The 15,172-nt window shown below is 43.8% G+C and overlaps 1 protein-coding gene across 1 annotated transcript in view; it reads right to left on the bottom strand.

Annotated features, from left to right (window-relative positions):
• Window positions 1-1,520: 1,520 nt before the first annotated feature.
• Cers5 (ceramide synthase 5) overlaps window positions 1,521-15,172 on the bottom strand; it is a 29,022-nt gene continuing 15,370 nt past the window's right edge. The window contains exons 2-10 of the mRNA XM_038343268.1: window positions 13,508-13,613; window positions 11,820-11,950; window positions 11,560-11,617; window positions 8,078-8,128; window positions 7,394-7,486; window positions 6,056-6,184; window positions 5,692-5,798; window positions 4,560-4,716; window positions 1,521-2,365 (exon numbers count right to left, since the gene is read on the bottom strand). Of these exons, the coding sequence (XP_038199196.1) occupies window positions 2,150-2,365; window positions 4,560-4,716; window positions 5,692-5,798; window positions 6,056-6,184; window positions 7,394-7,486; window positions 8,078-8,128; window positions 11,560-11,617; window positions 11,820-11,950; window positions 13,508-13,613 (1,048 nt within the window). The 3' untranslated portion in view covers window positions 1,521-2,149. The remainder of the gene's footprint in view (window positions 2,366-4,559; window positions 4,717-5,691; window positions 5,799-6,055; window positions 6,185-7,393; window positions 7,487-8,077; window positions 8,129-11,559; window positions 11,618-11,819; window positions 11,951-13,507; window positions 13,614-15,172) is intronic.

Consider the following 15,172-nt stretch of genomic DNA (forward strand, 5'->3'; position numbering starts at 1 on the left):
GCCATCTCTCGGGCACTCTCTAGAGATATTTTTATAATTTAAATGACCATCAAGCAGAAAATGATTCTGGAATATAATTACTCCATGAGAAAAATCTGGATTAGGACTACTTTCTCCATGGGTTAAAGCACAAAAGACTCTCCTTTGGTTGTTACATTTATCTGCTGAACAATGCTGCTGTGCTCAAACACTACAACCAAAAGCAACTTGGGGAGAAAAGGAAATCAGGTTAGGAACTCACACAGGGCAGGAACCTGGAGGCAAGAGCTGATGCAGTAGCCATGAGGGGAGCTGCTTGTTGGCTTTGTCTTCATGGTTTGCTCACCTTGCTTTATCATGTCAAATATCCGTGGAGCTGGAGCCTGTCCTGGAACTCACTTTGTAGACCAGGCTGGCCTTGAGCTCAGAGATCCTCCCGCCTCTCCTCCTGACTGCTGGATTAAAGGCGAGCGCCACCAATGCCAGGCTTCACCTTGCTTTCCTACAGCACCCAGGGCCATCAGCTCAAGGCTGTGATTGTGTCCTCCCCTCCCCCATTTATCAGTCAAGTTAAGAAAATGCACCATTAGGCTTGCCCACAGGCCAATACAGTTGGGGTACTTTCTCAGCTGAGGTTCCCTTTTCCAAAATGACTATATAATTAGTGTCAAGCTGACATAAAAGTAGCCAGCACACCAATTAAACATGCCACTTTTTAAAAATTATTTATTATGTATACAATATTCTGTCGGCGTGTATGCCTGCAGGCCAGAAGAGGGCACCAGACCTCATTACAGATGGTTGTGAGCCACCATGTGGTTGCTGGGAATTGAACTCAGGACCTTTGGAAGAGCTGGTAATGCTCTTAACTGCTGAGCCATCTCTCCAGCCCCTCACTTTTTTCTTAAAACACAAAACTCAAAGATGTAGCCATTTTGGCTAATTCTTCTTAGCATGCAGAGAAAGAAAATTTTGATGTCCAAATTTTTCTTGAATTAGAAATAATTATTTTTAAAAACTTACTTTATGTGTATGTATACACCCATACAGGTGACGATGAAGCCCACATCAAATCCTCAGAACTGGAGTTATGGGCAGTTTTGAGCTACCCTATATGGCTGGGTGCTAGAAACCAAACCCCTGCAAAAGCAGTCTGTGCTCTTTTTTTTTTTTTTTTTTTTTTTTTTTGGTTTTTCGAGACAGGGTTTCTCTGTGGCTTTGGAGCCTGTCCTGGAACTAGCTCTTGTAGACCAGGCTGGTCTCGAACTCACAGAGATCCGCCTGCCTCTGCCTCCCGAGTGCTGGGATTAAAGGCGTGCGCCACCACCGCCCGGCCAGTCTGTGCTCTTAACAGCTAAACCATCTTTCCAGCCCTAGTGGAAAAAAATCTTATGGTGTATGTCTGTAAGCCCAGCACCGAGGAGGTTCAGGCAGCAGGTTGTCAGGTCTGAGGCCAGTCTTGCAGACCCTGTCTCCAAACAAATAACCCCAAATTTAACCAGGATATTAATGACAGTCACCAAAGAGATGAGGACAGTAGAGAAGAGTCGAAACACTTTAATCACAGAAGAGTAAACAATAGTATAAAACCGTTAACAGCACACCTAGTGGCTGCTGCTCTCCATATCTCAGCTCATCCTTTCCACCCCCTCCCTGCGTACCAGTGAGTAAAAAGCAGGGCATGAGTAGTTGTCCCTGTCACTATCAGATGGTAGGAAGGAGATGTAGCTAGAGGCCACAGTGGTCCTGGGTATCTAGCCAAAGTTCTTCATCAGGTGAAACACTGCGTCCTGCTCCAGAAGAACTGTTCCCAAGGTCTGGAGCTGGATCTGGTGGCACCATTTATTTATATGGACCAGGAACTTAGAGCCTCAAGAGCCGTGGGACAAGGACGCAGATGGTCTGGAGACAAACAGCGTAATTCAAGACGCAGCCGACGCTGGTTTGAGGTGGGTTCAGAAGTGACTAGGCCACGCCTAGTGGCCCAGAATTGTGCCCCAAACCTGTCGATGAAACTCATCCACATGCACAATGCACAAACACACAAACACACACAAACACAGAGCAAATAACATTACTGAAAGGACCAGGGGCATTAAATACAAAACAGCAGAGTTTCTTTAAAACATGAAACTGTTTCTTTGCTCCTCCTCAGTGCCTTGCAGTCCATCTAGTCGCAGGCCTGCAGATGTGGGGAGGCCCCAAAGAGTGGGCTGCCAACAGCCGTACAAGTCCCATGCTCTCCAGCCCAGTGGCTGCCTCCCATGTGGCCATTCACACAGTTGGCACCATTGCTGGAGCTGCGGCCAGAGAGGTTGTTTGTGTGGCTGGTCTCATCTTCTTCCTCTGAGCTGCTCTCTACGTCACTGCGATCATCCTTAGACACCTGAGTGGGGCAGGACCGAAGGCAGTAATTATGCTACTCTTCATAAAATCACAGGACCAATCTCAGAAAAGTCACTTTTGCACAGTTTCTGATCTAGCCTATATTCGGGTGACAGCTGATTCAAGATATTATCTAAACCATTGGGTGCCACTGTGAGTACATTTTGCCTGCTTTTCGTGAGGAAAGCTCCAGCCCCTTTCCCCTCTTCCACCACAAAGAACTGGAAGGCCAATACAAACGACTGCTGTCATGGTTTTATCTCTGATGACCGTGGGCACTGCATTTATCCATCCTGGTTATCCCGAGTTCCGCTTTATTCCTCATACGGATCCATGACACTTTTTTTTTTTTTTTTGGTTTTTCGAGACAGGGTTTCCCTGTAGTTTCTAGAGCCTGTCCTGGAACTAGCTCTTGTAGACCAGGCTGGCCTCGAACTCAGAGATCCAACTGCCTCTGCCTCCCGAGTGCTGGGATTAAAGGCGTGCGCCACCACCGCCCGGCTCCATGACACTTTTTCAGTAGTTCTGCTGTTACTGGGCATCCCTAGACGCTGTAAAGTCAAGACTGGGTGGAGAGACAGTGCTCTCGGAGAGCTTTCCCAATGCTGACTTTGCCTTTTACATGTGCTCTTTGTTTTGTTATTTTCAAATGAAAGGTTTAGATTATGGGTGCATTTTCCAATTAGTCGCCCTGCACAAAGGGTTTCAAATTCTCTATACTGGGCCATAAAATAAAAGGAGAGGAAACCAGTGAAACCTGTGTTAGGACGATGACCCTTTCAACACACAAGCAGCAATGTAGCACTGTTTACAAAGCTCTGTGGTGAAGGGACACAGTTCTAGCTGTTGTTACAAAGGAAAGACATTTGTTTTAGATGAGTTCTGTGACCGCAGTAACTGCAGCTGCTGACTCTGAACTCTGATCAGGAGCTGTGGTCACCTGATGTCTAGGGGATTCCCACCAGAGGGCAGAACATCTCCAGACCTGAGGTGGAAAAGCTCAAAAGCAAAACACATTAAAGACTAGACTTAGTCCTTGACTTTGGTAACTTCAGCTCCAGTCAACAACAGTCACATAGGTTAAGCTGGGCAAGTGAGCACATTCTGAGACAGATGGGACCAGGAAGGACAGCGGGAAGGAGACCGAGACAGATGGGACCAGGAAGGACAGCGGGAAGGAGGACCCATTCAGACAGGTACTTCTCTCAACACTAGAAGCACAGATGCACTTACATGCAAAGGATGAAACTGTGCAGATCCCAGCAGGCATAGAAAAGAGGGAGGAGCTGAAAGGAGAGCAGAAGGCAGAGTCTGGGTCTAGTCCTCCCTGGGTAGGTCACCTAGTCAGGAAAGAACGGCGGAGGAGAAGAGAGATGTCCAGGAGCTACAAGATGCACAGGCACACCACACAAGTCCTGAAACCAACCACAGCCATCAGGAACAATGACGAGACATAATAAATACCAAGGTTACATCATCTGTGCAGTCTGGAACTAACATCTCTAGCAGAGCTTGACCCACTTGGAATTCTGCATAACTGACAGCGTTCTGGCTTGACAGTCTGTCTGCTTTAAAACTTGCAGATTTCAATTATGTCCTGTCATTAAATGGTGCCTCCTGGGGTTGGAGTTAGCTAGGTGTACTGTCCTAAAAGGCAGGGGTATCTTTCTTTGTGTTCTGTGCACTAAAAACCAAACACGTGTTCACTGAAGACTTTTCCTCCAGACAGTGAGCAAGGCAGATGTTTAGTTCCAAATATAAACCAATCTTGTGTATTGCAGCATGGTCACCTCAGAACAGCTAGTGAGCTACCACACAGTTCCTAGACATCCCAAGCATCTGGCTTTCCAGTTTCTATCTGCAGTTCTCCATTGATAGCCATTCTTTTTTTGTTTATTTTTGAGACAGGGTGTCAAGTATTCCAGTTGGGCCTCAAACTCACTATGTAGCAAAGGTAGACCTGAACTTCTGATTTTCCTGCATCACCTCCCTAGCAATGGGATTGCTGGCATGCACATGGCACCAGGCCTGGTTTCTGTGGTATTGGAACCAAAGCCAGGTTTTTACACGGCACGCTAATGACTGAGCTGCATCCCCAGCCTGACTGTGGGCTGCTCCTGTAACTGCGGGTCCCTAGGTTTGCTGCGTAATACCCATGCTCCTACACGGTCCAAAGAAGGGCACTCCAGTCTTACCTTTCCTCGGATCAAGGCTTTAAAAGCAATTCGTGCAATTAAGTAGGACCAGATGACATGCAGAACCTGTAGGATCAGGAGAAGGCCATTGAAGAGCCACCAGGAGGGGTAGGGCCCAATCATTTCCCAACTCTCAAAGAGGGTTGTGTTCAGAATCCTAGGAAGAAGAGACAACAGTCAGACTCTAGAGGCTAGTTAGACAGAGGGAAGCTGAATCCTCTGGACAGTCTTCTGGGTTTCTTCTGCACACTTTACATTAGTGCAATAACAGGAATATTCTTTCATAGGGAATAAAAGTAAACACAGGAGCCTAAGTGTTTTTACCTTCTGAGATAAGAGGAAGAAATGGGGGGCTGGAGAGATGGCTCAGAGGTTAAGAGCATTGCCTGCTCTTCCAAAGGTCCTGAGTTCAATTCCCAGCAACCACATGGTGGCTCACAACCATCTGTAATGGGGTCTGGTGCCCTCTTCTGGCCTACAGGCATACACACAGGCAGAATACCAATAAATAAATAAATAAATATTAAAAAAAAAGAGGAAGAAATGGAATCTTAGGAAGTGATGAGGTAACTTACTATCAATCACTTCAAATATGCAGCTTCCCAATACTGGGACAGCAATAGGCCTATAACCAAACCCTAGGAATGGTTTAGATTCTTAGGGACAGAGAGCAGTAAGTGGTTGATTTGCTGAGACTAAGCCAAATTTCCAGCACAGTCACTAAGTTTGTAGTCTAGGTAATGAGTATAGAAGAGAAATGCGTGCACAAGTCTGTGCTGGTCAGGAGGAGGAAGGGGGCATACAGCACGATCAAAGCAAGAAAAGCAGGAATCCCTGTAGCCAATGCAAAAGAGGGCAAAGAAGCGATAGTGACTTAAGCACAGACTGAAGACTGCCAGTAGAAACAGCAAGAGAAGCCAGGAGTAAACAACGTACACACCCGACTCACTAGAAACACTGCATAAGGCAGCCAAGGTCCTGTGAGAGTCCACAAAAAGGGTCAATCTAGGTCAAGAAAAAGGCAGGGCACTAGGGTTCTTAGTGCTTGACTGGCAAGAAGAGAATAGAAAAACTAAGCTGGCAAAAAGTTATCATTAGATACCTGCCAGAGTTCACCACTTTGAGCACTTACCACATTGGATAGATTCCTAGACGTGTAACCATAAAAACCGCACTAAAGATTACAAAGAGGGTGTCACAGAGCCGCTGATATTTGGCATAATTGGCCAGCTTTGCAGCCTGGATAAAAGAAAAAAAACTGAGTTGGGGAAAAAGTCAGTTCTCACAGGTCAAGAAAGGGAGAGTGGAAAGATGAAGCAGCCTCTCTTCCTGCTGTTCCTTGGCGTGTGCACGCGTCCCCCTGTCTCTCTGTCCCTTTCTCTCCTTTCTCTTCTTCTCTCTCCCTCTCTCTCCCTCCCCTCTAAATAATAAAGGTTTAGTTTTATGTCAAAAAAAAAAAAAAAAAAAAAAGATGAAGCAGCAAGTCAGGCTCTTACTTCCAGCAAGAAGTCTGAGGAATCATGGAGGCACATGACCAGAGTTCCCACTCGAACCATGTTGTTGATGTAAGAGAAGGTGATAAGCCCAATGGTGGCCAAGTGATGCACAAACATGATCAGGAAGTCCTAGGAAGAAATGGCAGCAAAGGAGAGGCTGGACGAACGCCTGCTACCCAAAGCTCCCTTGGTTCAGCAGTTAAAATCACTTTGGTCTCCAGCACCCATGTGAGGTAGCTCTCAAGTGCTTGCTACTGTAGCTAGTGCCAAGGGATCCGACACCCTCTTCCAGCCTCTGTGGGCACCTGAACTCACACATGGACACATAACCAAATTAACCCTAAAAGTCCCAGAGAACTGCTTATTAGCTAAAAAGTTCATCTAATTGCAAAGACTTCCAGCTTTTGGGTTTAAGTTCTTTTTCCTTGGGTTCATATGTCAAATTAAAACTGAAAAAAACTTAAGTCTTATAAATAAAATAAGTAGTTATTATGTTATTTACATATCACATATATTATACATTATATAAGTTATATATATTTTATATCATGTAAATAATTATTAGATGTTGTGGTTTAAGTGTGAAGTGTCCTCCCCGACAGGCTCATATTCTAGGTGACTTCTGCACAGCTGCTGAGCTACCTTGGGAGGCTGTAGAGCCTTTAGGAATGGTGGGCCCCAGTTAGCAGCAGGTTAGGGGATGACTTCTGAAGGCTACACCAGGCCAGTGTCTCCTAGGGCCCTTTCCCTGCTCCTGGTAGTTGTCCCACCACTCCTCCTGTGGCCATGAACTGAGCTATTGCCACACCTTCCCTGCTAAGATGAAGGAAACTCTCAAACTGTGAGCCAAAACCAACGTTTCATCTTTAGAGAGCTCCTGTCAGGGGCTATAGTCACAGTGAAACAAAAGTACCTGGAATAATTAATAAAAACTCCTCTGCCAGTGAAACAGAGTGGGAGAAGGAAGTAAACATAAAGACTCTGTCCTTGTTGGGTTTTGTAGTATATGTCATATTCACTCTTCTGAATTTTTGTTTTCTAAAATCAAGCCTTTTTCTGAATTGGACCTTGGTACCCCAAGTTCTGTCTAATTACCCAAGCTCTGATACAGAGGAACAGGAGAGCAAAGAAAGAAAGAACATGCTTATTGATCCACGGCCTTGCTGTTTTCCTCACTGCCCTGACCACCTTAAACAATGTCCATCATTAGTTAGGTCTCATTTCTGGAAACACCACAGAAAGCTAGTGACAGTTCTGTCACAGCCACTCTCATGAGGCAGAGTGCATCGTGATGATGGTAGTGACCGACAGAAAGCAACTGAGGGGCTGACAACTTACCTTCCTTTTAACGTCTATAAACTGAGAGAACATAAGAGACCAGTAGAAAGCCAGTTCCATGATGTAATAGTAATAAAGCTCTCTTGAGAGCGGCTGGAAGAGAAAAGAGCAGCTAGAACAGCAGCTAGGCAGGTGCACCCCCGTCTCAGCAGCACCCACACTATTTCTTTTCCTCTTCACTGTTTCCCAAGATCTGCAACAGCTGAGACTGGATCAGTATGAGATGTCGACCTTTTCCTTTGCGTCCCTGTACACTCATCTTCCTTCTCACTTCTAGAGATGAGGTAAGGTTAACACAGACACCACAATCTCATCATTATCTGAAATTCTGGACAGAACTGCCTTAATCCAGTTCTTTCATTTCCCTGAAACTTTTAAGGTACACACACAGATGTCCTTATGAGGATTCTAATAGCTCCTGGTTTAAAAAGGAATCTGAGTCAGGAAGGAACTTAGTAACACTAGGGAACTGCTTTTCTTTCCAGGATACTAGAAGACATGCAGAAGCATAACCTGGACAAAAGCTCACTAAGGTATTTCTGCTCTGGACCCCAGATATAGACACCTGGAATATGCGACCCACAGTGTCAGGGAGCCACACCCTGGCTACCTCACCTGGACTGACAGTGTACTCTCACCACCTTACCTTACACACATGAAGTCTTGAAACAACCTAGATTTTACCTGATATGGATAATTCTGCCAGCACTGTCGGGTGTCCCAGAACCAAGGCGTCTAAGAAAGAAACAGAGAATCCAGGTTGTCCTCTAGTCCCACCCCTCACTGTCACAGGATCATCCTATATAGACCTTCTCTCTAAGCCAGAGGTACAAGAATGAGAAGAGTGAGGAGTGGTGGTCCAGTGATCCCAGCACTTGGGAGGCTGGTGCATCAATACCAACTCTGAGACCAGTCTGAACCAAAAGGCAGGTTAGCAGCCAGCCAGGGTTACCTAGCGAGGCATTGTCTCAAAAACAACAACAACAACAACAACAACAACAAAAAAAAAAAACCACCAAAGCAAACCATCACAACAAATGAGGCAGAAAAGAAAAAAAATCTATCTGGTTTATTATTATTATTAATTGATTTTTTTTTTTTTTTTTTTTTTTTTTTTTTTTTTTTTTTTTTTTTTTTTTTGGTTTTTCAACACAGGGTTTTTCTGTGTAGCTTTGGAACCTGTCCTGGAACTAGTTCTTATAGACCAGGCTGGCCTCGAACTCAACAGAGATCCACCTGTCTCTGCCTGGATCCTCTCTGTTTCTGAGACTCAGGTTGGCCTTAAACTCACAGAAATTCTCCTGCCTTGGCCTCCCAAGTATTAGATTTTGAGCTGGAGATTAGTCTGGGCTACACAGTGAGTTCTGGACCAGCTTGAACTACATAGTGAGGCCTTGTGTCAACAAACCAAAGACTGGCTGGGTCTGGGGGTATATACAAAGGCACTGGGGATCCCAAGTCAGACCTTCATGGTTTCATGGGGAGCACCTGACCAACTCAGTTATCTTCCTAGCCCAAAATTTAAAAAAAGACTCAATATTTATTTATTTAAATGATGGGTACACTTGTGAGTTTGTGCATGTGGATAGGTACCCAGAAGCCAGGAAAGGACATCAAATCCCCTGGAGCTAGGGCTACAGGTGATTATGCGTCACCCAATGTGGGTGGCTAGGAATGGAATTCAGATCTACAAGAACAGCATGCATCTTAACCTATGTGCTACCTCTCAATCTGAGTCCTTGCATTTTTATGTGTGTATTTGTCTGTGTACAGAGTGCAGTTGCCTGAAGAGGCCAGAGGTAATGAGTATGTGATATATGTGGGTGTATGTTTGTGTGCGCATGCATGCACATGTACCATGGCACTTATGTAGACATCAGAGGCCAACTTTATGCAATTTGTTCTTTCCTTCTATCTTTATTCCTTCCCATCCCCTACCTGTCCTAGAACTTGCTCTGTGTACCAGGCTGCCTTGCCTCCTGAGTGCTGGGATTAAAGGTGTGTGCTACCAGGCTCAGCAAATGTTTATTTATTTATTTTTACTGTTGCTTAATTTTTTAAATTGCTCACAAAACTATCTTTATACCTTTCAGTAGTATCCAGAGTCTATAGTGACACTCTGCATATTAGTAATTCATATTCCCTCCCAGGTAGTTTATCTTTTTTTTCTTTTTGAGATGGGGTCTTATTATGTAGCCCAAAATGGCCTTAAACTCCCAAACCTCATGTATTAGTTGACTGAATACTGGATCATGGGCAGACGCCACCACACCTGGTATGGAGTTACTAATTTTAACAGAACCTTTTGGAGAACTGACTTTTGGCTTTATCAATTTTATCCATTATTTACCTAATGACTATTTCATTCATTTCTGTCCCCTTAAACCACAGTCCTAGCCTAGGTATCATATCCAGGACCTCACTAAGTGAGCTACATTTCCAGTTTTTACTGTTTTTTTTTTTTTTAAATTTGCTTTAGATTTACTCTGTTCTTCTTTTTCTACATCTTTTTTTCCCCCCCAAGATTTACATTCTGCCTCAATGTATCCCTGCAGGCCAGAAGAGGACACTAGATCTTATTATACATGGTTGTGAGCTACCATGTGGTTGCTGGGAATTGAACTCTTGAAGAGCAGTCAGTGCTCTTAACCTTTGAGCCGTCTCTCCTGCCCCACTTTTCCTATATCTTATACCTTTAACATTTATTCATGAGTATGTGTCTGCCACACGTGTCAGCACCCAGAAATGGGTGTTGATTCCCCTACGCTGGATTCACAGGCAGCTGTGAGTCAAATGACACAGGTGCTGGGGACTGAACTCAGTCCTCTGGAAAAGAAGCAGTCCTTCTTAACCACTGACCGTTGCTCCAGTTCCTTTGTTCTTTCTTTCCTTCTGTCTTTCTTTTAAATATATTTTTCCCTTTTCTTTGTTCTTCCTTTTAAAATTTTACATTTACACACAACTTTAATCCCAGCAGAGGCAGGTGGAACTCTGTGAGTGAGGCCAGCCTGGTCTATAAGAGCTAGTTTCAGGATAGGCTCCAAAGCTACAGAGAAATTCTGTCTCGAAAAAGCAAAAAACAAGCAAACAAAATTAAAATATATAAGCCAGGAAGTGGTGGCACACACCTTTAACCCTTTAACCCCAGCACTTGGGAGACAGAGTAGGGTGGATCTCTTGTGAGTTTGAGGTCAGCTGGTCAACAGAGAGAGATCCAGGACAGCAAAGGCTACACAGAGAACCCTGTCTCAAAAAAAAAAAAAAAAAAAAAATTCCAGGCACGATAGTATCTTGCCTCTAAATCCAGTATTTGAGAGGCTGAGGCAGGAGGATTGTCATGAGTTCAAGGCAAGCCTGGAATTCATAATGAGAGCTGCTGCTGCTGCTTCTTCTTCTTCTTTTTTTTTGTTTTTTGTTTTTTGTTTTTTGTTTTTTGTTTTTCAAGACAGGGTTTCCATACCACTCTTGATCGACAGCTTGTCTTAAAACAGAAACATTTTGGGAGCTAGGGCCAGAGCTCAGTTGGTAAAGTGCTTCCTATCCAAGCCTGATAATGTGTTAGAATCCTCAGCTACTACATAAAACACCAGAACTGTGCAACTCTAGCAGTGCACAAGGGCAGGTGAGGGGCAGGGAAAGTCAGGTGAGCCATGGGCTTAGTGAGAGAGAGAACCTGTCTCAAAAATTAAGGTGAGGCGGGCGTGATAGCACAAGCTTTTAATCCTAGAACTTTGGAGGGAGAAGCAGTTCCAGGTCAGCCTAATCTAACTTGCAAGTTCCAAAGCCAGCCAGGGCTACATAGGAGACCGAATTTCAAAACAAAACAAATAAATAATTATCAATTCCATTTCCTCTTGGAAGAAGAAGAATTTAAGGAAGGGCTCTGCAAATCACTATGTATGGCTCTGACTTAATTACTAACATTATTTAGAGGAAATAGTAGGCCTTGAGGTTAGTGACGTCAAACCCAAGGTAGACGATAGTCTGTTAGTATATATCCTACATATAATCTGCATATAAACTGGATATACACTGAGGCTATGCATCACAACAGAAAAATCTAAGAAACATAAGCAACTGAAAGTATTTAATGTTTACTTCTAGAAACCAGGGCATCTAGACATATTTAGATGCACAATAAGAGGACAGAAAAAGTTTAGACTCACCAACCAGAGAAATCTAATTCCATAGCAGAATACACATAAATAAAAAGTGAGTCTCCACCTGGGTGAGCAAAGAGTACAGTTTAGATAAATGAATCTAAACAAGGGAAATCAGGACAACAGCATTGGGACAAAACTGATCTCTAAAAATCCAGACTCAGCTGGCATTAGAGTCTGTTTTATTATTCTAATAATGAATTTCCACCCCCCAAAAGTCCAGCTGTACCCCCGCCCTTCTCATTATCTACCCCCTGCACACATACATGCTTTCACAGAATTTAGTCAGCGTTGGAGGCTTGTCCTGATTCCTCCGATGGCGAAACCAGCACTGGATTTTTCGGACATCCCAGTCCAGTTGCTTTGATAGGCCCTCCAGCCTCTTCTCATCAGGATACTGTAGACATGTGACCAAAGTTAGAGCACTCCTTTCTGCACAAAACTCCCAGTTTACTAGTTGAGTGGCGAAGGTGTCAACCACAGTGACTCAAGTGGTTTTATCTTTTCCAGATTTCATCCCCAAATGTAAATATAGAGTGAGCTGGTACTGTTTCTATCACAGGAGCAGGAGGGTACATACCTACCTATACAAGTGCAGGGTTTTGTTTTGCTTTTCAAGACGGGATCTCTGCAGCCCTGGCTGTCCTGGAACTCGATCTGTAGACCAAGCTGGCCTCACAGAGACCCACCTGCCTCTGCCTCTCAAGTGCTGGGATATTGGGGTTTAAGGTGTGTGCCACCATGCCCAGCAGAATCACAGAGTCTTTAATTCTCTAGAAATAAATGTTAGTCACTGTCATGCAATTTAAAAATCAGGTCTCATGAAGGAATCTAATAGGAAAAGAAAATCAAGCTAGTGTGTTTCTGTGGGAATCTGTTTTAACAGGTGCTTCAAGCTGAGTTTGGATTTTTAGAGATCAGTTTTGTCTCAACACTGTTATCCTGATTTCCCTTGTTTAGATTCATTTATCTAACCTGTACTCTTTGCTCACAGAGATCTGTCAGCTTTTCCCTCCCAAGTGCTGGGATTAAAGGCGTACACCACTACCACTCGGCCTCAAATCATTTTTAAATAAACTCACTTTATTCTAATTAACTTACAAATAAAAACATCACACAGCTAGTTTAAGAAAGTTGAAGATTTGTCCAGTGACAAACTCTATACATCTTAATAAGCTTCTATACAGTTGCAATGGCAATTCTATTTTTCTTCTCCCCCTCCCCAACAGGGTTTCTCTTTGTAGCTTTGGAGTCTGTCCTGAAACTCGCTCTGTAGATCAGGCTGGCCCTGAATTCACGGCACTTGGGAGGCAGAGGCAGGCGGATGGATCTCTGTGAGTTTGAGGCCAGCCTGGTCTACAAGAGCTAGCTCCAGGACAGGCTCCAAAAGCTACAGAGAAACCCTGTCTCGAAAAACAAAAAAACAAATAAACAAGCAAAACAAATTAAAAAACAAAACAAAAAACTGAGGCTGGAGAGATGGCTCAGGGGTTAAGAGCACTTATTGCTCTTGCAGAGGACCCAAGTTCAATTCCCAACACCCACATGGTAGTTCACAACCACCTGTAACTCTAGTTTCCAGAAAATTCAAAATATATGTGTGTGTGTGTTCATACACACACATTCACACATACATATATAAAACATATATATGTTAAAACACAAACACAAATCACAAAGGCCACTAGAACTACCCTCATCTTGAATAGAAGTTGGTGCAAGAAAAGGGAAAATAAGACAGGATTTGAGTTTAGGGTGGAAGAATTCAGGAAGCGGTAGATGCTAAGGAGTAAATTAAGAGGTGTGTGAAGTACAGGAGTTCCAGCTGGAGAGGCTAAGGCTCTCCACTGAGCAGATCACCCAAACCTGAACCATCTCCTTTTCTCGCATGCTCTATTCCCACCTACAGAGCAACCTTCATGTGACTTCTGACTCTTGTTCTCTGCTTACTTACCTTAGTAATAGATATGAACACCTTCTCAAGGGTATCATTGGATTCAACACGATAGAGAACACTATCTTCAATGCCAACATGGAGTGCACAGGGTTTGGCAATAAACCTATAACAAAAAAATTGAAGATTCAACTCTAACTATGATTTGCTATGTCATGATCAGGGAGGGACTAATGTGAGAAAAAAATGGGAGCACAAGACTAGGAACTAGAAATTTGTTATTTGGTTTCATAATCTGTCATTGACACACTTGAAAAGGCTCATTTTAAAATGGTAGACTGGACCCTGTATGGTGGGGCACACATTTAATCTCAGCTAAGGCAAAATCAGGTGCCAACCATGGCTACAAAGAGAAACACTATCTCCAAAAATAACAAAAAAGCAAAAAAAAAAAAAAACACAAACAACAAAAAACAAAAAATAGCTGGACAGTGGTGGTGCAGGCCTTTAACCCCAGCGTTCTGGAAGAAAGAGGCAGGCAGATCTCTGTGAGTTCCAGAACAGCTGGGGCTATACAGAGAAATCCTATCTTGAAAAACTACAAGAAACAAAACGAAGAGTTTAGATTGCCAAGTGTGGTAATGCACTAAGTGGCTCACATCTTTAATTCCAGCACTGGGGAGGCAATCAGATCTCCAATTCCAAGCCAGCAATAGTTACAAACTAAGATCCTGTCCCCTAGACACAAATAATAATAATAATAATAATAATAATAATAATAATGACGACAATGTATGTAAAATACTCTGTAGCAAGTGAAGTGTTAATAAGATAATTTTCCTCACATCAGGAAAAAAAAGCCAGGTGTGGTGGCACATACATGTGGTTCCATACTTGGGAGGCTGAGGCAGGAAGATCGAACACTTGAGGCCAGCTCACAGTACAGAGAAAAACCCCACCTCAATTTAGTTCTTGAGGAGTCAGGGTAGTTTTCTTGATCTTTTATAGCTAGTCCCCTTAACCACTGGCCGTCTCTCCAGCTCCCAGGTCATTTTGTTCTGTAGCTGGGGACTGAATAGTCCTCAAATGTTTTCAAGTAACATCCTGGGCAAGATGTTCTTTTCAGATTTAGTGAAGTGTGTGAGTGCTTTAACTGCATGTACGTATGTGTACCATGGTGTGCCTGGTGCCTTCAGAGGTTAGAAGACAAGATCTAGTCTGATTCCCTGATACTGGAGTTATGGATAGTTGTGAGCCACCATGTGGGTGCTGGAAACCAAACCTAGGTTCCTCTTAAGTACTGAGCTATCTCTCCAGTACCCTGGTCCCCACTTTAGTTGTCAAAGACAGAATGGAGACTGTATTGTTCCTCCTTTTTCTGTTTGGTGTGTGTGTGATGCATATGTATAGGTGTGTACACTTGCAGAAGTCAAAGACAACCCCAGGTGTCGGTCTTCGCCTTCTGCTTGCTAGAGACAGTTCTCTTGGTTGTCTGCTACTGTGGATGCACACAGCGGGCCTGTGAGCTATTACACCCCACTGCAGGAACACTGGGATTGCAGAAGTGCTTGCTCTGTCCAGCTTTATGTGGACTCTGGGAAGACAACGAACACCTCAAGACACGTCCTTTACCCACCAATCTATCTCCTTGGCTCAGAATCAAGTCCCCAGTTCAGCATTTATTACCTCTGAGGATTGAGAATAAGAAACTTTATTACTGGGGCT

Source organism: Arvicola amphibius, chromosome 9, assembly GCF_903992535.2.
Source record: "Arvicola amphibius chromosome 9, mArvAmp1.2, whole genome shotgun sequence".
NCBI classification, from domain to species: domain Eukaryota; kingdom Metazoa; phylum Chordata; class Mammalia; order Rodentia; family Cricetidae; genus Arvicola; species Arvicola amphibius.